The sequence below is a fragment of the Neofelis nebulosa genome, chromosome X (assembly GCF_028018385.1).
Source record: "Neofelis nebulosa isolate mNeoNeb1 chromosome X, mNeoNeb1.pri, whole genome shotgun sequence".
In the NCBI taxonomy this organism is placed as follows: Eukaryota; Metazoa; Chordata; class Mammalia; order Carnivora; family Felidae; genus Neofelis; species Neofelis nebulosa.
The window spans coordinates 94,548,385-94,566,952 of record NC_080800.1 but is presented as its reverse complement, the minus strand read 5'-3'; the positions used below and the strand labels follow the sequence as shown (position 1 = coordinate 94,566,952).

Sequence of the window (18,568 nt, the reverse complement as noted above, 5' to 3'; positions counted from 1 at the left end):
TGTTTATAAGTTTTTGGTTCCTGCCCACACCTCTCCGAGTAAAGGCCTAAGTTGTACCCCTCCCCCCAGTTTAGTCTCCTGCTTGCCCGCTTTCTTCTAGTGACACTGAATTTCTTACTGTTCTTTAGTACAAGTCAGGCATGTTTTGCTTACGAGCCTTTTTACATTTATTGTTCCTTCTTTTTTTCCTTAAGTTCCTTCTTTTTTGCCTTTCTTATATATTGGCATGGCCCATACTTTCAGCTCTGACAACACTGCTCAAATACCAGCTTCTCCATGAGACAATCTAAATTCAGCACTTAGAACCTGGTTTAGCAAATAGTATTTGATGAATAGATATTGTTGAATGAAGGTGCCTTAGGTATAGTTTGAAAGAAGTATGTAGGGTACATTTTTTCTTTTTTTTAAGTTTATTTATTTATTTTGAAATACAGCGAGAGCACGAGCGTGTGAGCAGGGGAGGGGCAGAGAGAGAGAATGCCAGGCAGGCTCGGGTGCTGTCAGCACGGAGCCCGACTTGGGGCTTGATCTCACGAATCGTAAGATCATGACTTGAGCCGAAATCAGGAGTCAGGCACTTGACCAACTGAGCCATCCAGGTGTTCCGGGATACATTTTTCCAATCGTCTTAGCTCTGTTGGATTTTTCCCTGCGTGGCTTCAGTATTCTGAATTTACCCTCTTGCCTTTTTAATTTTTGATAAAACTGAATATATGTGCCACTCTGTTCCCTTCAAGCTAATATCATTTCCAGTGAACGCTGGAAATTGGAAGAAGCTGCAGAAGAATGTGAATTTCATCTGCCGTGTGTCTGGAATGATTGCTGTATGAGCTCACGCTGCAGATTTTTCTTTGAGGGGAGGAAGAGGAGAGCACAGTTACTTTCAGCTGTCTCCTGTTATGGGAAAGTGGTGTCATTTACCTTTAAATCAGGAACTTGCATTTTAATTTAACCCTGAGACATTTCTGATTCAGATCTCCTGGAAAGTCTTTGCGTTATGATGTGAGCCACAAGATTTTGAGCTTGTAACCCTTCATATTTTGTGTCCCGTTGAGAAAGAGGTTTAAATTGGTTCTGACCATAGCCTTTGGTTCTCCAGCTCACGTCTGTAAATCCTTGACTTTCTCAGCTTCTGTCCAACAGAGTAATTCAAAACTACCATAATTGACAGATTATCAAAGCGATTGATGGTTGTTTTTTTATTTTACCTCTGAATGAGGAGTGCCTGGATTATCCTTCCTTCTGGTTTTGGCTGGTGAGAGTAGTCTTCAGCTGCGGTTTTCAAAAGGCTGAATTATGTAGTCCTAAGTTATTATTCGCAGTTTTGCACGGAAAAATTTAACTGTGCTTCCTTGACTTTATGATGAAACATTAATAGAAATCTGCCAGATAATCCATTTTCAGAGAAACAACATTTGAGGTAGCTTTTGCTATTGGCCATGTGCTTTAATTTGAAAATGGAAATATGTCTGTATTTCTCAGTTAGTTTGTTATCATTTTATTTTCTTATTTTCCTTAGGATATCAGCTGCAATGAGATTCAGGTCCTTCCCCAACAAATGGGAAAATTACATTCACTTAGAGAGCTAAATATCAGGAGAAATAATCTTCACGTGTTGCCAGATGGTAAGATGCTCATTCTTTTTACTGAAATGAACAAGAGAGCAGCTATATGCAATTTAATTTAATTATTTTTCATTTCTGAACAGAATTAGGAGATCTTCCCTTAGTCAAGCTGGATTTCTCCTGTAATAAAGTGACCGAAATTCCAGTTTGTTACAGGAAGCTGCATCATTTGCAAGTAATGATTTTGGATAACAATCCGTTGCAAGTACCACCAGCACAGGTTTGTAATAAAAATACAGTACGTGTTCCTTCTATTTTTCTTCATAATTATCAATCAGATTGCTAAATCAGAAAGCATCAGAATTAGGAGTCAATTCGTTGTTGAGGCCTTATTGGCCAAAGGAGTTTTTCTGCGAAGTGACTTTTTCACTTGGGTAGGAGTTTTAGTTTCGCTTCTGGAGCACAGAATTTAAAATGCTCGGATACGTAATTCTGTTTGTCAGCGTTCCTTTAAAAACATAGACTGTGGAGGGTCTCTACCTCTATCCTACTCGGGTATGTATCTACTTGACTTTTTGTTGTATGATTGATTGGAACGCATTCTCAACACTGATAGATGGAATCCTAACAGAAAGAACAAGATACAAGTGGAAAAGCATTAATTCAGCCTTTTAGTTTGAGGATTCAATCCATATGGAATCTACTAAAATGACAGTAGAGGAATGTACCAAGATATAAACCCATAATAAGGCCAGAGAATGAGAGGGAAGAGGGCAGCAGGGGAGGGATGGCAACAGAATTTTGGAACATGGAAGATAGGTGAAATAGTGGGAACTGGGGTCTTTACTTACACTGGCACGAGAGGATCTGGCTGAGGAGGCACATGGCCGTGAGATGCCAGCAGGCGCTCTGCTCCAGAAGAAGGGCTGCCTTTTTCTTTCTACAAAGGTACATTCCGCTCATTCCAAAGAGGATGCTTTTTCTAATTCACAGGAAGGCTGCCTGGTGTCCTGGTAGTGGCTGCCTTAGCAGCGCAGGGGAAAGCTGGAACTTGGGTCTGCTGTGGGAGAGGGCAACACGAAGAAGGTTGATTTACTTGCCGTGTTAGGCCTGGGAATGGCTTGGTACTGGAGGAGAGCTGTAACTGAATAGAAGGATGAAAGACTGGAACTGTGAAAGTCTGTAGAATGTCCGAGGCAGTGCTGTCCAGCAGAACTTTGTCAGCTACAGGAATGTTCTGTGATTTGTGCTGTCCCGAATTGTTTTTAATGTTTATTTATTTTTGAGAGAGAGTGAGAGAGAGAGGGAGAGAGAGAGAGAGAGAGAGCTAGCAGGGAAGGGGCAGAGAGAGAGGGAGACAGAATCCAGAGAAGGCTCCAGGCTCTGAGCTGTCAGCACAGAGCCTGAAGTGGGGCTCAAACTCATGAACCGTGAGATCATGACCTGAGCCGAAGTCAGACTCTTAACCGACTGAGCCACCCAGGCGCCCCCTAAGGAGCCTAAATTTAAATTTAATCTTAACTTGATTAATTTTAGATGAAATAGCTTCATGTGACTAGTGTGACTGCCATATTGGACACTACAGGTCTTAAGATTTACACCCTCAGATTCTTGCCCTTAGCTCTGTAGCCGCATGCCTAGCCCTCACTTGCCTCAGCAACAGCCTGGGGTTTATTCTACGGTGTAGGTAGATTCTCTCCCATAACTCAGCAGCCAAATGTGTATCACTGTTGGCCTCGGCAGAATATTTTCTTGTCATAATACTGTATTTTGATTTAATGAGAGATTGTGACATAGGTGTAATAATAGCAGAGCTATTTCTAGTGCTTACTGTGTTCCAGGCACTATTGAAATGCTTTACATGCATTAAATTATTTGATTCTTATAGTAACCCTGTAAAACAGGTACTATTATATCTCATTTTATATATGAGGAAACAGAAGCGTAGAAGTTACGGGACCTACTTATTCAATGCCACATAGCTAGCGTGGGTACAGCTGGTTCCAAAGCAAGGCAGTCTGACTGCAGGGTCTGTGCTCTAACCATGAGGCTGTACTTCTGAAGGAGGAAATAAATTGATGGGGATTGAAGATGGGAGGATGGTATGGTGGCGGTGATGATATGTGACAGTGGTGGGCAGTGGTAATGTGAGAAATCTGAGTCCTCGTTTTCCTTAGTAAGACCTCAATAAATAACATCTATAGCTAAGAAGTAAAGCAGAACCGTATTACTGATATATATGAAGGCAAATAGCAGAAAACCGCTCCAAAGAGTTGGTATGTGGGGACTAAGTCTTGGAGATTGAAAGGAGTGAAATGGGGGATTAATTTTTTGTTACCACTTTTGTAATTCTCTTTGATTTTGAATTATGTATGTGAATTACTGCAATAAAAATTTACAGAAGAAAAGAATTCACCGGTATTTAATTTGGTAATGAAAGATGATTGTTTTTTGGTTTATACAGATAATGGGATATATTTTAATTGGTAATTATTTATATTCTAATAGCTCAGAAGTTTTTCCTTTTAAATGAAGTTTTTCAGTGGTCAGGTCTTGTATCTGTTAACAATTATCTAAGAAACATTCTTTATGCCTGGAATGATAATTACTGTTTCATGTACTTTTCTTACTGGTTTTGTTTTGTTTGTTTCTTACCGTTTTCTTTGTTGATTATTTTTTGCATGTTTGTAGGTTATGTAAGACCATCCATAAAACAAAGCATTGTTTTTAAGATTTCACTTTCTAAGTAATCTCTACACCCGATGTGGGGCTTGATCTCACAACCCTGAGATCAAGAGTCCCATGCTCCACCGACTGAGCCAGCCAGTCCTTCCAAAACATTTTTGAATCAGTTATAAAAAACTGTTTGTAGGGGCGCCTGGGTGGCGCCGTCGGTTAAGCGTCCGACTTCAGCCAGGTCACGATCTCGCGGTCCGTGAGTTCGAGCCCCGCGTCAGGCTCTGGGCTGATGGCTCGGAGCCTGGAGCCTGTTTCCGGTTCTGTGTCTCCCTCTCTCTCTCTGCCCCTCCCCCGTTCATGCTCTGTCTCTCTCTGTCCCAAAAATAAATAAAAAAACGTTGGAAAAAAAAATTAAAAAAAAAACAAAAAAAAACCCTGTATTTTTTATTTGTCTTTATTTTTTAAAATGTGTGTGGTGTGTGTGTGTGTGTGTGTGTGTGTGTGTGTGAGAGAGAGAGAGAGAGAGAGAGAGAGAGAGAGAGAGAGAGAGACAACGCACAGGAGAGGAGGAGGGGCAGAGCGAGAGAATCCCAAACAGGCTCCACGCCAACAGCACAGATCCAAATGTGGGGCTTGTACTCATAAACCATGGGATCATGACCTGAGCGGAAACGAAGGGTTGGAGGCTTAACTGACTGAGCCACCCAGGCTCCCCTAAAAATTTTTTTAAAGTAAGCTCTCTACACAATGTGGGGCTTGAACTCAGGACCCCGAGATCAAGAGTGGCACGCTTTACTGACTGACCAGCCAGGCACCCCATGATTACAGTTTTTGAGAAATATTTATTTGATATTATTCATGGTGACTGAAGTTAACTTACCGTTTTCTTACTGCTCATTGTCTTTTTTATGTAAAATTCTTTCACATAGTATTTTAGCCCTCATTATTCCTCTTCTCCACCACCAATGAAAGTAACTTTTCAGGACAATATTTTAGTTGAATTGACCATTTGAAAAATTATTTTATCCTAACTGGCCTGCTGTCACACCTTTCAACAAATTCATTTTTCCTATGTTTATATTATTTTGATTAACTTTATTCCAGTGTTTGGACCAAACAACTTTGTGGTTCTGATAAGATTACTTTAAAGAATTACATGGGTTATTATTATTTTTTTTCTGTTCTCATCACTACAGTGAATATATTTCTTCTCACTTTTTTCTAATAAAAACAACTTTTGTGAGGGGCGCCTGGGTGGCTCAGTCGGTGAAGCATCCAACTTCGGCTTGGGTCATGATCTCAAGGTTTGAGTTTGAGTCCTGCATCGGCTCTGTGCTGACAGCTTGGAGCCTAGAGCCTGCTTTGGATTCTGTGTCTCTGTCTCTCTCTGCCCCTTCCCCGCTCTCTCTCTCTCTCTCTCTCTCTCAAAATAAACATTAATAAAATAAAATAAGCAACTTTTGTGAATTATAGATTTTATATTATTTAGTGGTTTGTTGTACTTTCAGCAAGAAAACTTTAGTCACGTACAGAAAAATTAACTTATAAATGGCAGTAGACTTTTAGTTGGTATTGTCAGATTTTTTCATAAACTGTCAGAAGTACAAATGATTCAGATATGTAAAGTTTCTATTGTGATTGTGATGTTTCAGCGTAATTTAAGATCATTAAAATACATAAATAGGGGCACCTGGGTGGCTCAGTTGGTTAAATGTCCAACTCTTGATTTCAGCTCAGGTCATGATCTCTCAGTTTGGTTAGTTCGAGCCCCACGTCAGGCTCTGTGCTGACCCTGTGGAGCCAGCTAGGGATTATCTGTCTTCCCACTTTGTCTCTCTCTCTGTGCCACCTCCTCTCGTATTCTGTCTCTCTCAAAGTAAATAAACTTAAATATATATATATATATATATATATATATATGTGTATATATACATACATATAAATAAATTGGTAGGTGACATTAATACTTGGGCCTATATAACTAAATCTACTTTCTCAATTATTTATTGACAGATATGTTTGAAGGGTAAAGTACACATATTTAAATACTTAAATATCCAAGCATGTTGCAGAATGGATAAGAAACCAGATTCTCTGGATCTTCCATCGCTGAGTAAAAGGATGCCCTCCCAGCCTCTCACAGACAGGTAATGTAATATTCGTAATATTCATACAGTCTCATTTCATGATTGCTGTCTTCTCTGTAGGTAAAAGATACGGACTCATCTCGAGTGTACTGAATATATTTAGGTTGATTGGCCCAGGATTAAAATCAACAGTTGACTGAAGTGAAATAGCACCATCATAGAATTCTGTGATACTAGAATAAATTTGGGATTTTCTCAAAAAAACTAAGTATTACTAGTATTTTGGTAGCAAAATGTAAATGTTTGACTTCATATTACAGAAACACTAATTTCTCAGCCCTTGGCAACTGTTAATTTATTATGATAATCCCTCTATTGTACTAACTAGTATTGTAATAACTAGTAGAATTTGATTTGGGGGTGAGACATTTTAGTCTCTTTTAGTACCTTTCTTCTTTTCTTCATATTCTTTATGTCTGGATTAAGGATGACTTATCACTGATATTCTGTACGATATTGGTGTTTATCTCCTCGTGAGATTTTGAAATGGTAGATTTGACTATCTGTTTTTGATTCATCCTTTCGGGATGTCTGAAAGATTCTATGAAAATACAGTTCCACCAAGTAGTATGGAAAATAATGTGGAATGGGGTGAGACTGCAGAAAGGGAGACTACACTCCTGCCTGAAATGTTTAAAGGTTTGTCATTTTATTTGTGACAAAGTTTAGATTAATTGGAATGGCAGTATATTAAGTAGTGTTTTTGAATCGCCAAATGGGATGTTTTCTAGACTATTTCTGTTGCCTCAGTAGAATTAAATATTTACACATTATATTTAATTCCTAAAGATTATTCTGTTTAATATTATGAGTGATAATAAACCGGACAGTTCTATAAAAATTAGGCTTTATTCGTATTGTGATCTCTATTAGTTTGCTTTACGTTTGTGTAAAAATGCATTTTCTTTAGTAGTGACATTGATTATATTAATCATTTGTTTATTGTACCAATATCAGTTGTGAAACAAACACCAAATAGCAGTCAGATGCCTGCTGGCAGGTTCAGGGTATGTTTTGTTGAATGGCCTGTACCTTGGTGTCGGCCCTCATGGAGCCCACAGTCTAGTGGAGAAGGAGCCAGCCAGCAAATGAAGCAAAGAAACCTAATACACATGCACTCATACGACTTCAAATTGTGGCAAGGGCTACAAAGGAGAGGAACATGTTTCAGGAGTGTGGTCAGGGAATGTCGCTTTGGGAAGGTGAGGTTTTAAGTCAAGACTTGAAAGGAGAAAAGCTAGCTGCGTAAAGACTAAGGGAGGAGCATTTCAGGCAGAAAGAACGACAGGCGCTAAGACCCGAAGTTAGGAAGAAACTCGGTGTGTTACAGAAACTGAAAGGCCAGCACGGTCGGAGCAGAGTGGCTGACGAAAAAGACGTCCAAGTTGATTTTGGAGAAGTAGTCAGGCCTCAAGTCACGTGGGGCCTTTGGGGGCTGTGGTGTGCAGAGTTTGAATTTTACTTACGGTGCAGTGGGAAGTCAGCAGACAGTTATGAGCCGCGGAATAACATGATCTGGTTTATATTTAAACAGCTGTTTTGGCTTTTGAAAGGAGCATAGATTGGAAGTAAACAAACGTAGAAGCACAGGGACTAGTTAGGTTGTTGAAGTACTGCCAAGAGATCAAGGGGTCTGGAATAGGGTGGGTGCAGTGGAGATGAAAAGGAGTGGAAAGAACGGAGATATATTTTAGAGATGGTCTCTAGCACTGGTGTCCAATAGAAGTGGAATATAAGCCACATGTGTAATTTTACATTTTCTTGTAATCCATTAAAAAAAAAAAAAAGCAAAAATGGGGCGCCTGGGTAGGCTCAGTCAGTTAAGCGTCCAACTCTTGATTTCGGCTCAGGTCATGATCTCACGGTTTGTGAGATCCAGCCCCTCTTGGGATTCTCTCTCCCCCTCTGTCTCTCTCTGTCTGACTCTCTCTCTCTCTCTCTCTCTCAAGATAAATACACATTAAAAAAAAAAAAAAAGTAAAACTGAAACAGGTGAAATTAATTTTAATGTTACTGAACCCAGGATATCCAAAACCTGTAATTACATGTTTCAACATGTAATCCCTATAAAAAATGTAAGGTTTTTCATTCTTTTTCTGTTACATCATTGAAATCTGGTGTGTGTTTTTCATTTATACCACGTTTGAGTTTAGACTAGCCATATGTCCAGTGCTCAACAGCCATATGATGGTTAGTGGCTACTATAGGATAGTACAAGTCAGTTGAATCTACTTATGAAGCGACTCTCAGGCGTGCTAATTTTCTACTCACAGCCTGTTTTGAACTACTTAGACAATTCCTGTGTGCACTTTCCACCTCTACGCTTATGCCTTTGTCTCTTTGATTCTTACTACCTAGAATAGCCTTCTGTGCCTTGGCGATTTTGTAAAGTATTTATTCTACATAGATAAGCATTACAGTGGTTAGGTATATCAACTTTTGCAGTCAGGCATCATATACCCACGAAGCCCTTCTCTGACTCTTGATAACTTCATGTCCTTGTGTCATAATGTCTGTAGTCCTCAGTGTTCTTACATTTGTAAAAAGGAAAATAATCATATGGATGCTGTCGGGATTAAATTAAATAATGTATATAGAGCACTTAACACGTCTTACCCATAACAGTTCCTCAACTAATAGCTTATTGTTATCATTGTCAACTATCACAGATACGCATAGATTTTAGTATAGTACACGGATGTATTATTGTGCAGTGGCGTCAGGTGGATTTTGCTTCTAATCATGGTTTAACCTCTTAATTCTTCTTTTGCCTGCATAAGTTGTTTACTCTCTCTGAGCCTATTTCTTTATTTAAAATGTTAACAATACCCACTTGAAAAGCTTGTTGTGAGAATTAAACGCGTACTCGGCAACTAGTTCAAGACATGATATTCAGTAAGGGTTCTGTTTTTCCCCCCTGGGAGGGTAACTTTTAGAAGTTCTGTTCTCATTTATGAAAAGAAATGATGCATGAATTGCAGAATGTAAGGATTATAAATAAAATATGATGTGTACCTGGCACAGTAGCTAATAAGGACACTCCATAAATGCTAGCAATTATTGCCTCTCTTCATCCTTCTAGACTAAGCTCCAAAGCCACTTTCTTGGGTGAGGCCCTTCCTAACCTTACCAAGGAGAATTAATTGATCACTCTTTTCTCATGTTACTTGATATATTTACCTTTGTCATAGTCTTCAAAATATATAAACACACTTCCCCTCTGGGCTGAGAGCCCTTTGAGGCCAAACATTTGTTTAATTCATCTCCTATCTTTTCAGGCATTCAGCATAGTGTCTGACACTTGGCAATCGCTCACCTGAGTTTATTTAATTTTTTATGCATATATAGTTTTAAATCTTTATGTTCCTTTATTGGAGCAAGATTCCTGACCCGTATACACTGATGTAGTACTTACTAAACATGACCTGTGCAGAAATTATACGTGCTATCCATCTAGACAGGTTTTCATTGCCCTTTGCCTGTCGATGGAATCGTTCCATTTATAAAGTTTCATGCATCAGAAAACTTTGAATTTGACCTGGCTATCCACGAATTCCTCTCTGAAAAAGTTAAGTGGCATTTAATTTTAGCTATCATCCTTTACAGCATGAAAAAGCTTATGCATTAGGTAGCTTCCCAAAACGTTAGCCTGTGCACAATGGCATTTAGCGGAGCCGAGCCGGTCATTCTCACCCAGATTCACACAGACGGGCCTCGCTTGAGAGCTATGCGTGAAATAGCTAGTACTTTGAGACGAAAGTACTCCTGAGTTCACCACCAGCACAGACTTCTCTTGAGAGTCTGTCTTCTCGGCCACATCTCATAGTGCCAATGAAGACAGGCCAGCAACCGCCCTTCGTGTAATTCGGCATTAGAGCACCAGGTCTGTCTGACCGCGGTGGCAGGCACTGTGATTATATCCAGGTAAATAAAGGCCCATTTTTAAAAACGCCAATTTGGGATACAAATCAAGGGCACAGCATAATCAGAACTGACTTCTGAGCAATCTGGTACCCCAACTGAGGTGGAAGATTTCAGAAGCTGATGGCAAATCGTACCCATTAATTCAAATCCCTTTCTCAGTCCACACAAGCCCTGAGGTCACCCGGCAAAGTGCATGTCAAAAAATACGGAGTCAGGGTGACCAAGTTTGACAATACATTATATGACTCAAACTTGGAAAGTCATAATGAAATACATCTGTTCTGAGAGAAAAGCATCAAATCCTTTTTGTAGAAGTTTAGTTTTATTGTAACAAAGCAACTTGTACACGTTTAACGTTTAAAACTGAGCATCATCTTTCCAATGAAAGAAAAAGATATTTAAAAATAAACAAGAACAAAATTCCAAGAGAATGTCAATTCTAAATAAGATCCTACAGGTTCTGCCGACTCTCCTGGCAAGTGGCAGGGCTCAAGTCATCATCAGGAGAGAATTTTGTTGTAAGAGTGTCATCTTCAGCTGCTAGGATGTCTGTTAAACATCACAATTATACACCTGCCAGAGCAGAAGCCATGTGGTCAAAATGCCCGCTCAACCCACCCAAACATCTCACCCTTTGCTGACCTTCTCTAATCCTATTTTTTAAAGGTTTCTTTTTTTTTTTTAAACAAGAGAAAGTAGACAGATAATGGTGGTAAATGCTAACTGTCCATATTCACAGAGACACAGTGTACTACTCTTTGAGCCCAGTATACAGAGAAAGGAGGGAAAAAGCTCGAATTCTATGTACTACTACACAGGGGCCTAAACACCCTCCAGCTTCCAGCAGAGCTAAGGGAGCAGAAGGGTTGTCTTTTTTTTCCCCTTTTTTCCCCACAGAACATGGCAGTACCGATTCCATAGAGTTTTTGTTGAGACGAAATTTTTAAAGGGATAAAAATGAATTTGGAACAGAAAGGGGTAGAGATTCTTTTCCCAGTGTATTCTGCTCAATGTATTCCCCCTCCCCCCCCCCAAAATAAGTAGAGAACCATGGCATAAAGGGAGAGAAAAGAGACTTGAAAACATAAGGCAAACGAGGGGCGCCTGTGTGGCTCAGTCGGTTAAGTGTCCAACTCGGGCTCGGGTCATGATCTCACGGTTCGTGGGTTGGAGCCCCGCATCCAGCTCTGCGCGGACAGCTTGGAGACTGGAGCCTGCTTCGGGTTCTGCGTCTCCCCCTCTCTCCGCCTGTGGCTCTCACACTGCGTGTGTCTCTGGCTCTCTCTCTGAAAAACAAACAAACAAACAAACATTTAAAAAAAAATGAAGAACACAAAAAACAGGGCAAATGAGCACAAGAGGAGGAGAAGGGCGGGGGTGGGGGTGGGGTGGGGGGGGGTGGGGTGGGGGAGACTGCAAGTTGCTCCCAGAGACTGGAGAAAACTGAAAAAGGAAGGTTGGCATCCATCCGCGTTCCATTAGTTACCTTCATCGTCATCCGGCTCGCCTTCCTCCCCCTTATCGTCACCTTCTTCTTCCTCTTCCTTCTCCTCTTCTTCTCCTCCTCCTTCCCCTTCTTCTTCTTCTTCCTCCTCTTCTTCTTCCTCCTCCTCTTCTTCTTCCTCTTCTTCTTCTTCCTCTTCTTCTTCTTCTTCTTCTTCTTCTTCTTCTTCATCTTCATCTTCTAATTCATCATCATCATCATCCGTATCAGGAAGCAGGTAGTACTGCAGTGGATTTGGCCAGATATCATCTTTGATGAGCTCGCCTAACTCATCCACGTCTGCATCAGGATGCTCAGTGAACCAGGCGAAAAAGCTCTCAGGTTCCTCATACTTTCTCTTCCTGCTGCCCGTGTTCGGTGCCTGACTTGAACGTTTCGTCAGATCCTTTCCAGATTTCCATATGATTTCGGTGGACTTCAAAGATGCATCACCACTCTCATTCACGTGAAATTCCTTGGAGAGAACTTTATTTTCGAAGTAAGGGTTTTCATCAAAATATAAATCTATTTTGTAACCTGACTGGATATCTTCAAATTCTGCCACTTCAACTCTTGTCAGATAATGCAGCGCCTCTTCATCCTCCTCCCCAAGCAGCGCAGACACTTGTGGATGGTTGACGAATGTTGTTACCCAAAACTTTGGGATTTTGGCGATCGCTTCCGACCTCTTCTGAAAAAACGGCTGGCGGAGTTTGTTGTATTTCTCTTCGATTTTCAGGATCTCCTCGCTGGCTTGTTCATTAAGTATGTCGATTTCACTCTGTATTTCATCTATATGTTCAATCGCTTCTTGCTGTTCTTTTTCTGCGGTCTCGCTGGACCCGTCGTGGTTGGAGTTGAGCTTTTTACCGACTTCGGCCGCCGGCTCCCACATGGTGCTGCTCCGCGGTCGCGGTCGCGGTCGCAGGGAACAGGAGAGAAGGGAAGGCGAAGGGGGCAGGCAGCGGCTTCCCCTCACGCCACAAGGGCCACACGCACGGGCGCTCGCTCGTTCGCTCTATGCGACCTCCCGGCGTTCAGCCGCCTCCTCCCGGCGCGCGGTCGCTCGCTCTGCCTCGTGGCTCGCGCGCGCGCTTCCTGACGACGTCACGGCCTGATGACGGGGGCGGGGGGGGGGGAGGGAGGGGGGGGGGAGGGAGGGGGCGGGGCGTCGCGCGGGCCCCGCCCGGCCTTCTGCGTATGGAGGGGAGAGGGGGGTACACCTATATTGATACATTCCTGGAAAGTGTACGGATCGGCATTTGGGGAAGAAATAAGAGCATCGTGACTAAGATCAGAGACTTCAGTGTTAGATAATCTTGGGATCACATTTAAGCCACCATTTGCAAATTGCGTGTCATGGAAAAGTTGTTCAATCCCTCCTGGCCTCAGTTTTCTCATCTGCAGAGTGAGACTGCACCACCAACCTGCTAGAGTTTTCACAAGGCGTGTGTGAGGTATTGTCTTTAAAGCACTTAGCTTAATTCCTGGCACATAATAATTGGTCCGTATGGAGTGTATGCAAGGTTGCACGTATGTAAATTTGCAAATTAAAGCGAAAAATACCTTGCAACCTGGGTGGCATACTGTTGTGTTGTGTAATTCCGAAATTTTCAAGGACAGCTCTGCCAAAACAATTGTTTATTCAGTGCTTTGCATACTTTTTTTTTTTTTTTTGCATTTTCTCTTAATTATCGGATGGGCATTATTTATAAAGCGAACGCATATTTTTACAGCTAATGAAGAAGAAACTATGAAGTTAAAAACATATTTCAGTGTTCTATGGTAAAATTTGTTAAAGCAATGAGAAAAATAGAAAGGGCTTTCATTAAGAGTATTTTTTAGCAGGACTCTGCTTTTCTGAATCTCTCAGGAGAAGTAATAGTTTATTGTTAACAATTGACACTTTACAACAGAGCACATGAAGGGAAAATATTACATGAGGGATATGAATAAAATATTTTATCAGATGGTTTCTGATACTTTCCCTTCATGTCCTTAAGGATCTTAAACATCAAGAGTATATATTCTGTATTATCTAGGGACATTTTAGGTCAAGTCTGTATTGATTTAAGAAGAAAACCCTAATTGTCCTTAGAATTTCTATTTCCATAGTATGGAAGATTTTTATCCAAATAAAAATCATGGCCCTGACTCTGGGATTGGAAGTGATAATGGAGAGAAACGATTATCTACAACCGAAGTGAGTCTTTTCTATTGCTAATCTATTTTATTTATAAATTTTGTTAGAGTTTTGAAATACATAGACACTTGTGCACACTTGATTTATTTTGCTTAAAAATACAATCATTATTGCATTTAATGACTTAGATGAAAAAAGGACACGCACATTTTTAGAAGCAGAACAGGAAAGCTTAACATATTAATTTTTGGTTTGAGAACTGGAGGTGTAAAGCAGATACTCTACACGTCTTATGTGAAATTAAAATAACCTAATCCTTATTCTATGTTTCAAGTGCCTCATTTGTACTTTGTGCTTATTCCTTTCAGCCATCAGATGACGACACAATCAGCCTTCACTCTCAAGTCTCCGAGTCAAATAGAGAACAGACATCAAGAAATGACAGTCACTCAATTGGAAGCAAACCTGATTCTCAGAAAGGTAATTCATATGGGTGCCTGCTATTTTATTTTAATTGTTTTTAATGTTTATTTGTTTTTGAGAGAGAGAGAGGGAGAGAGAGAGCATGTGCACGTAAGTGGGGGAGGGGCAGAGAGAGAGAGACACACACACACACACACACACACAGAATGTGAAGCAGGCTCCAGGCTCTGAGCTATCAGCACAGAGCCTGACGTGGGGCTCAAACTCACGGACCTCAAGATCATGACCCAAACTGAAGTCGGATGTTCAACTGACTGAGCCACCCAGGCACCCCTATTTTTATTTCATGTATATTGCCCTTAATCAAAAATGCATTTTGAAAAATTACAATGTCTTTGGCCACCTCTTTTATTGAAAAAATATACTTTTATTCTAAACACTACAGTATGAGAGCATACTGCTTACTACTTATATTTTCTAATAATTACTAATCTATACTTAGACCAGGAGGTGTATGATTTTATTGATCCCAACACAGAAGATGTAGCAGTTCCTGAACAAGGAGATGCACATATTGGATCATATGTCTCTTTCCTTAAGGTAAAGAAATCTTTGAACAAATATTAATAACATATTCTCCTTTATCTCACAAAAGTACACCACACAGATTTAAAATGGTAACTTTCTTTTATGTAAGGGAAAAGAAAAAGGTCCTGAGAAATCTCAGAAAAATGAAGAATTGGGAGATGAAAAAAGGTAAGCATACACGAATCCTCCAATTGAAATGTAACTTATACACGAAACGTTTGTCTGCATTCCTCAATTAAACTGAAGATGATAGTAAGCATTTAAGCTGAGTGTAGTATACACATCCCCCCCCCCACCCTGGCTAAGAAGTGTAATAATTCTATTATTACCGAGGACGACTGTACCTTCACATTCATTGCTTCATTTGAGCTATTAAGCAACTCTTGAAAATAAATGATTTTTTTTTTTTTTTTTTTGCATCATTTGGCCAATAAGGATATAGACCTGGAGTTTCAAATGTCTGGAACTGAGATGTTTCAACTCTTTGTCTACTACACTTTCCATTTCATCAGACTGGTTATAGTAATTTTAAGGGTATCTACTTCTGTTTTATGAAAATAATGCACTTGAGATCTTTTCTGTATCATCTTAGGAAATGATGGAGTGTGACCTGCCACATTCAGTCACTCCTTAAAGTTGCTTCACAGCTGTAGGAAGGAAGGAAGGAAGGAAGGAAGGAAGGAAGGAAGGAAGGAAGGAACATTTGTCGTATACCTACCATGTACCAGGATCTGTGCTGTGTGCTTTCCCGTGTTTCTTATTTATTTATTTTTAAAGATTTTTATTTTGTTTTAGTAATCTCTATACCCAGTGTGGGCCTCGAACTCATGACCCTGAGATCAAGAGTTGCGTGCTCTTGCAACTGAGCCGGCCAGGTGTCCCAAAGATTATTGCATAGTTTTTTAAGTTTTATTTATTTAACCCAACATGGGACTCAAGCTCATGGCCCTGAGATCAAGAGTCTCGTGTTCTCCCAGCTAAGCCAGCCAGGTGCCCCTCATGTTTCTTACTTAATCTTCACTAAATCTTGCAGGGTTAATGCTATCCCCATTTTTACAGATGAGGAAGATGAAGCTTGGGAGACTCTAAAGTTTCTTGCCTAGAACCACTTAGATGGTGTCCACTAGAACCTACGGTGTGACCCTAGCTGTTTCTGATCTCCAAGCTTTTCTCTTTTCTGTCCATTGTGCTTCCTCCAAATGACCTCGTTGGTAACTTTTTAAGCAATCTTGAATTAATCATCTCTGGTACCCCATAAGGAGGTACGTTGCTTTGTCTTACACTCTTTATATGTCATTCTTCTCTTACTTTCTCGCTTTATCTCCTGGAGATCTTTGCCTAAACTTGAGGGTCACAGTGGCATACAAGATATGGTGAAGATACAGAGGCTTAGGGTTTGATACTGCGTTGTAAATGAAATACCTTTGGGATAAAATCACTGGAGTTTGGAGAACAACTTATTTAAAAATTCCTTTGTTCTCTTTGATTAAAAATTATGTATTTTAATGAGCATTTTCCTGCAAATTCGCCAGTCTTACTTGGACCTGTTTTGCATTTCCTCTACTTAAACATCTTACATAGAGACTTTTAACGTCACGATGAATAAACTGATAAACTGGTAACATTTGATATTTATAAAGACAGGCATATAGGGCTCTGGAGTTCTTATTACACTCAAGACTGGGGAGTATGCGTTGTTAAATTATACATTTCAGAAATTACAAAACGGTAATACAGTTTACGTTGTTAGCCATTTATTAATATCACCAGTATGACACATTTCCTACTGACTAGAGGTTAGGTATGTTTTTATATTCCTTAAGTATTCCTTACTTCTTGTTTTAATGTTTCAAGTACAAGGACATTAGGATTTTAGCTTTCAGTTGATATTAAAAACGAACAAATGGTTTCTGCTTCTGGAAGCTGGCATAAAATGTCATCTGCCTTACTTTCTGGATAACCATGTTTGTGTCACCTTTCAGACTTGGGAAAGAACAGTTACTTGCAGAGGAAGAGGATGATGATTTGAAGGAAGTAACTGATTTGAGGAAAATAGCCGCTCAGTTATTGCAGCAAGAGCAGAAGAACAGGTATTTTTTTCAGTAATGAGATTCAAATAGGCAGACGTTATAATCACCAAATGATTATTCAAAGATTATCAAATGAAGTTTCCAGTAAACAATAGGACCATTTAAGATCTGTGTCAAGGGGCTATTAAAAGACACTAGGAAATACTTAGGAGAGAAGCGTCCAGTTACACCCACAATTAACAAATGGTTTATACCCACATAGTCATTTTATTTAACTACTGTGTAGGTGTCTCTTTTTTAGTCCTGTGTGCTAAATAATAGTAACTGATTTATTTGTTGATATTCATTTTAGCTCACAATAGCCTTAGATACGTTATAAGCATTTTTCCCCGTGTCATGTGTGTGTAGTATGCTTTTTATGAGATTCCAGATTACTTGGGATATGCGTAAACTCCTTAGAATTGAATGGACTTACATAATTGTTGATTAAATCGGCATTATGGTTTGAAGGTCCCAGGTTCACTTTGGTCTGCTTCTTGGTCAGGGAGGGTTTCTCCCTCTGGCTGGACTTTCTCCAGATACACGTGCCGTTGGCCATAAGAAAGACATTATATGAAGGAGTATGAAATGAGTGCGAGTCCCTTTTTAATCACAGAAGTTCTGCGTGCTGCTCAGGGTCAGCTCTTCATGCATCTGCATGATTTAGTTTAGTTTTGAAATGATAAAGAAGATCTGAGTGGTTTTTTGCTTTGAGAAAATTAAGAGGATAATTTTGGTACATTTGTGGGTAACTAATGAGTATTTTGTTTTTCTTAATCAAAACAATAAATGTTTGTGGCTCACGTGACCGTGTTTTAGGATGTTTAACACTTAAGTATACTGGCATTTGCTTAGATAGGCTTTGAAGAATAATGGCTGTTAAGACTTAGCAAATTGCAGATGTGTGGTTTTAAGGGCCACTATGTTTTTTAAAATAATTACTAAATATTTTTTGGGCGTGTGTGCAGCTACTGCATTTATAGAATTAAAAACCATACTAGAAAATATCACTCATCCTTATTCCTTCTATATCTAACGTATCCTCATTCCCAGTTCACGTTTTTCTTTTACCATAACTTTCTATCACCCTTTTCTGTGACATTTATTTTCTAATCTCTTCCTATGATTCATTTCTAATGGGCCTCTTTTTATACTGGCTACTTGTGAGTGCTAGTGTATGTTTTTCCCCTTCCAGTATAATCCGAGTATTGATCTCCCCCATGGTTTAAGAGGTTTGTTGAAGCAAGCCATCACCTGCTCTGTGTAGCTTAAGAAATAGTTGGGTTTCTATCTTTTGTACCTGGCGGGTGAAATAATTGTATGTATCATTATGAGCAGATAATATTGATTTTGAAAGAACCCACGACAGTATTTCTCTGATTGTGTGAAGAATAGCACCAGAGTACATAATTTTAGATTCTAACATCGTCCTATATATCATTTCTATATTTTCCAGTTTTCTACTACTGTATTAGTTTTTAATCTATTCCTATGACTTGAATTATTCTTTTTAGCATAGAAACAACATCAAATGATGTTTCCTAGGG

General features: G+C 39.8%; 2 protein-coding genes across 4 annotated transcripts in view; one reads left to right on the top strand and one right to left on the bottom strand.

The window, feature by feature from the left end:
- LRCH2 (leucine rich repeats and calponin homology domain containing 2) overlaps positions 1–18,568 on the top strand; it is a 101,351-nt gene that overhangs the window by 39,372 nt on the left and 43,411 nt on the right. For 2 of the 3 annotated variants that reach the window (XM_058712500.1, XM_058712502.1), the window contains exons 4-11: positions 1,520–1,625; positions 1,709–1,845; positions 6,258–6,391; positions 13,914–14,001; positions 14,310–14,421; positions 14,867–14,964; positions 15,062–15,120; positions 16,935–17,042. In XM_058712500.1, the coding sequence (XP_058568483.1) occupies positions 1,520–1,625; positions 1,709–1,845; positions 6,258–6,391; positions 13,914–14,001; positions 14,310–14,421; positions 14,867–14,964; positions 15,062–15,120; positions 16,935–17,042 (842 nt within the window). The remainder of the gene's footprint in view (positions 1–1,519; positions 1,626–1,708; positions 1,846–6,257; positions 6,392–13,913; positions 14,002–14,309; positions 14,422–14,866; positions 14,965–15,061; positions 15,121–16,934; positions 17,043–18,568) is intronic. The other variant, XM_058712503.1, reaches the window with a different exon arrangement.
- On the bottom strand, positions 10,625–12,880 carry LOC131501955 (protein SET-like). Its single transcript, XM_058712504.1, has 2 exons — positions 11,802–12,880; positions 10,625–11,601 (listed from the first exon to the last, which is right to left on the bottom strand). Exons 1-2 carry the CDS (start codon positions 12,691–12,693, stop codon positions 11,573–11,575), a joined length of 921 nt encoding a protein of 306 aa, XP_058568487.1. The 5' UTR covers positions 12,694–12,880; the 3' UTR covers positions 10,625–11,572.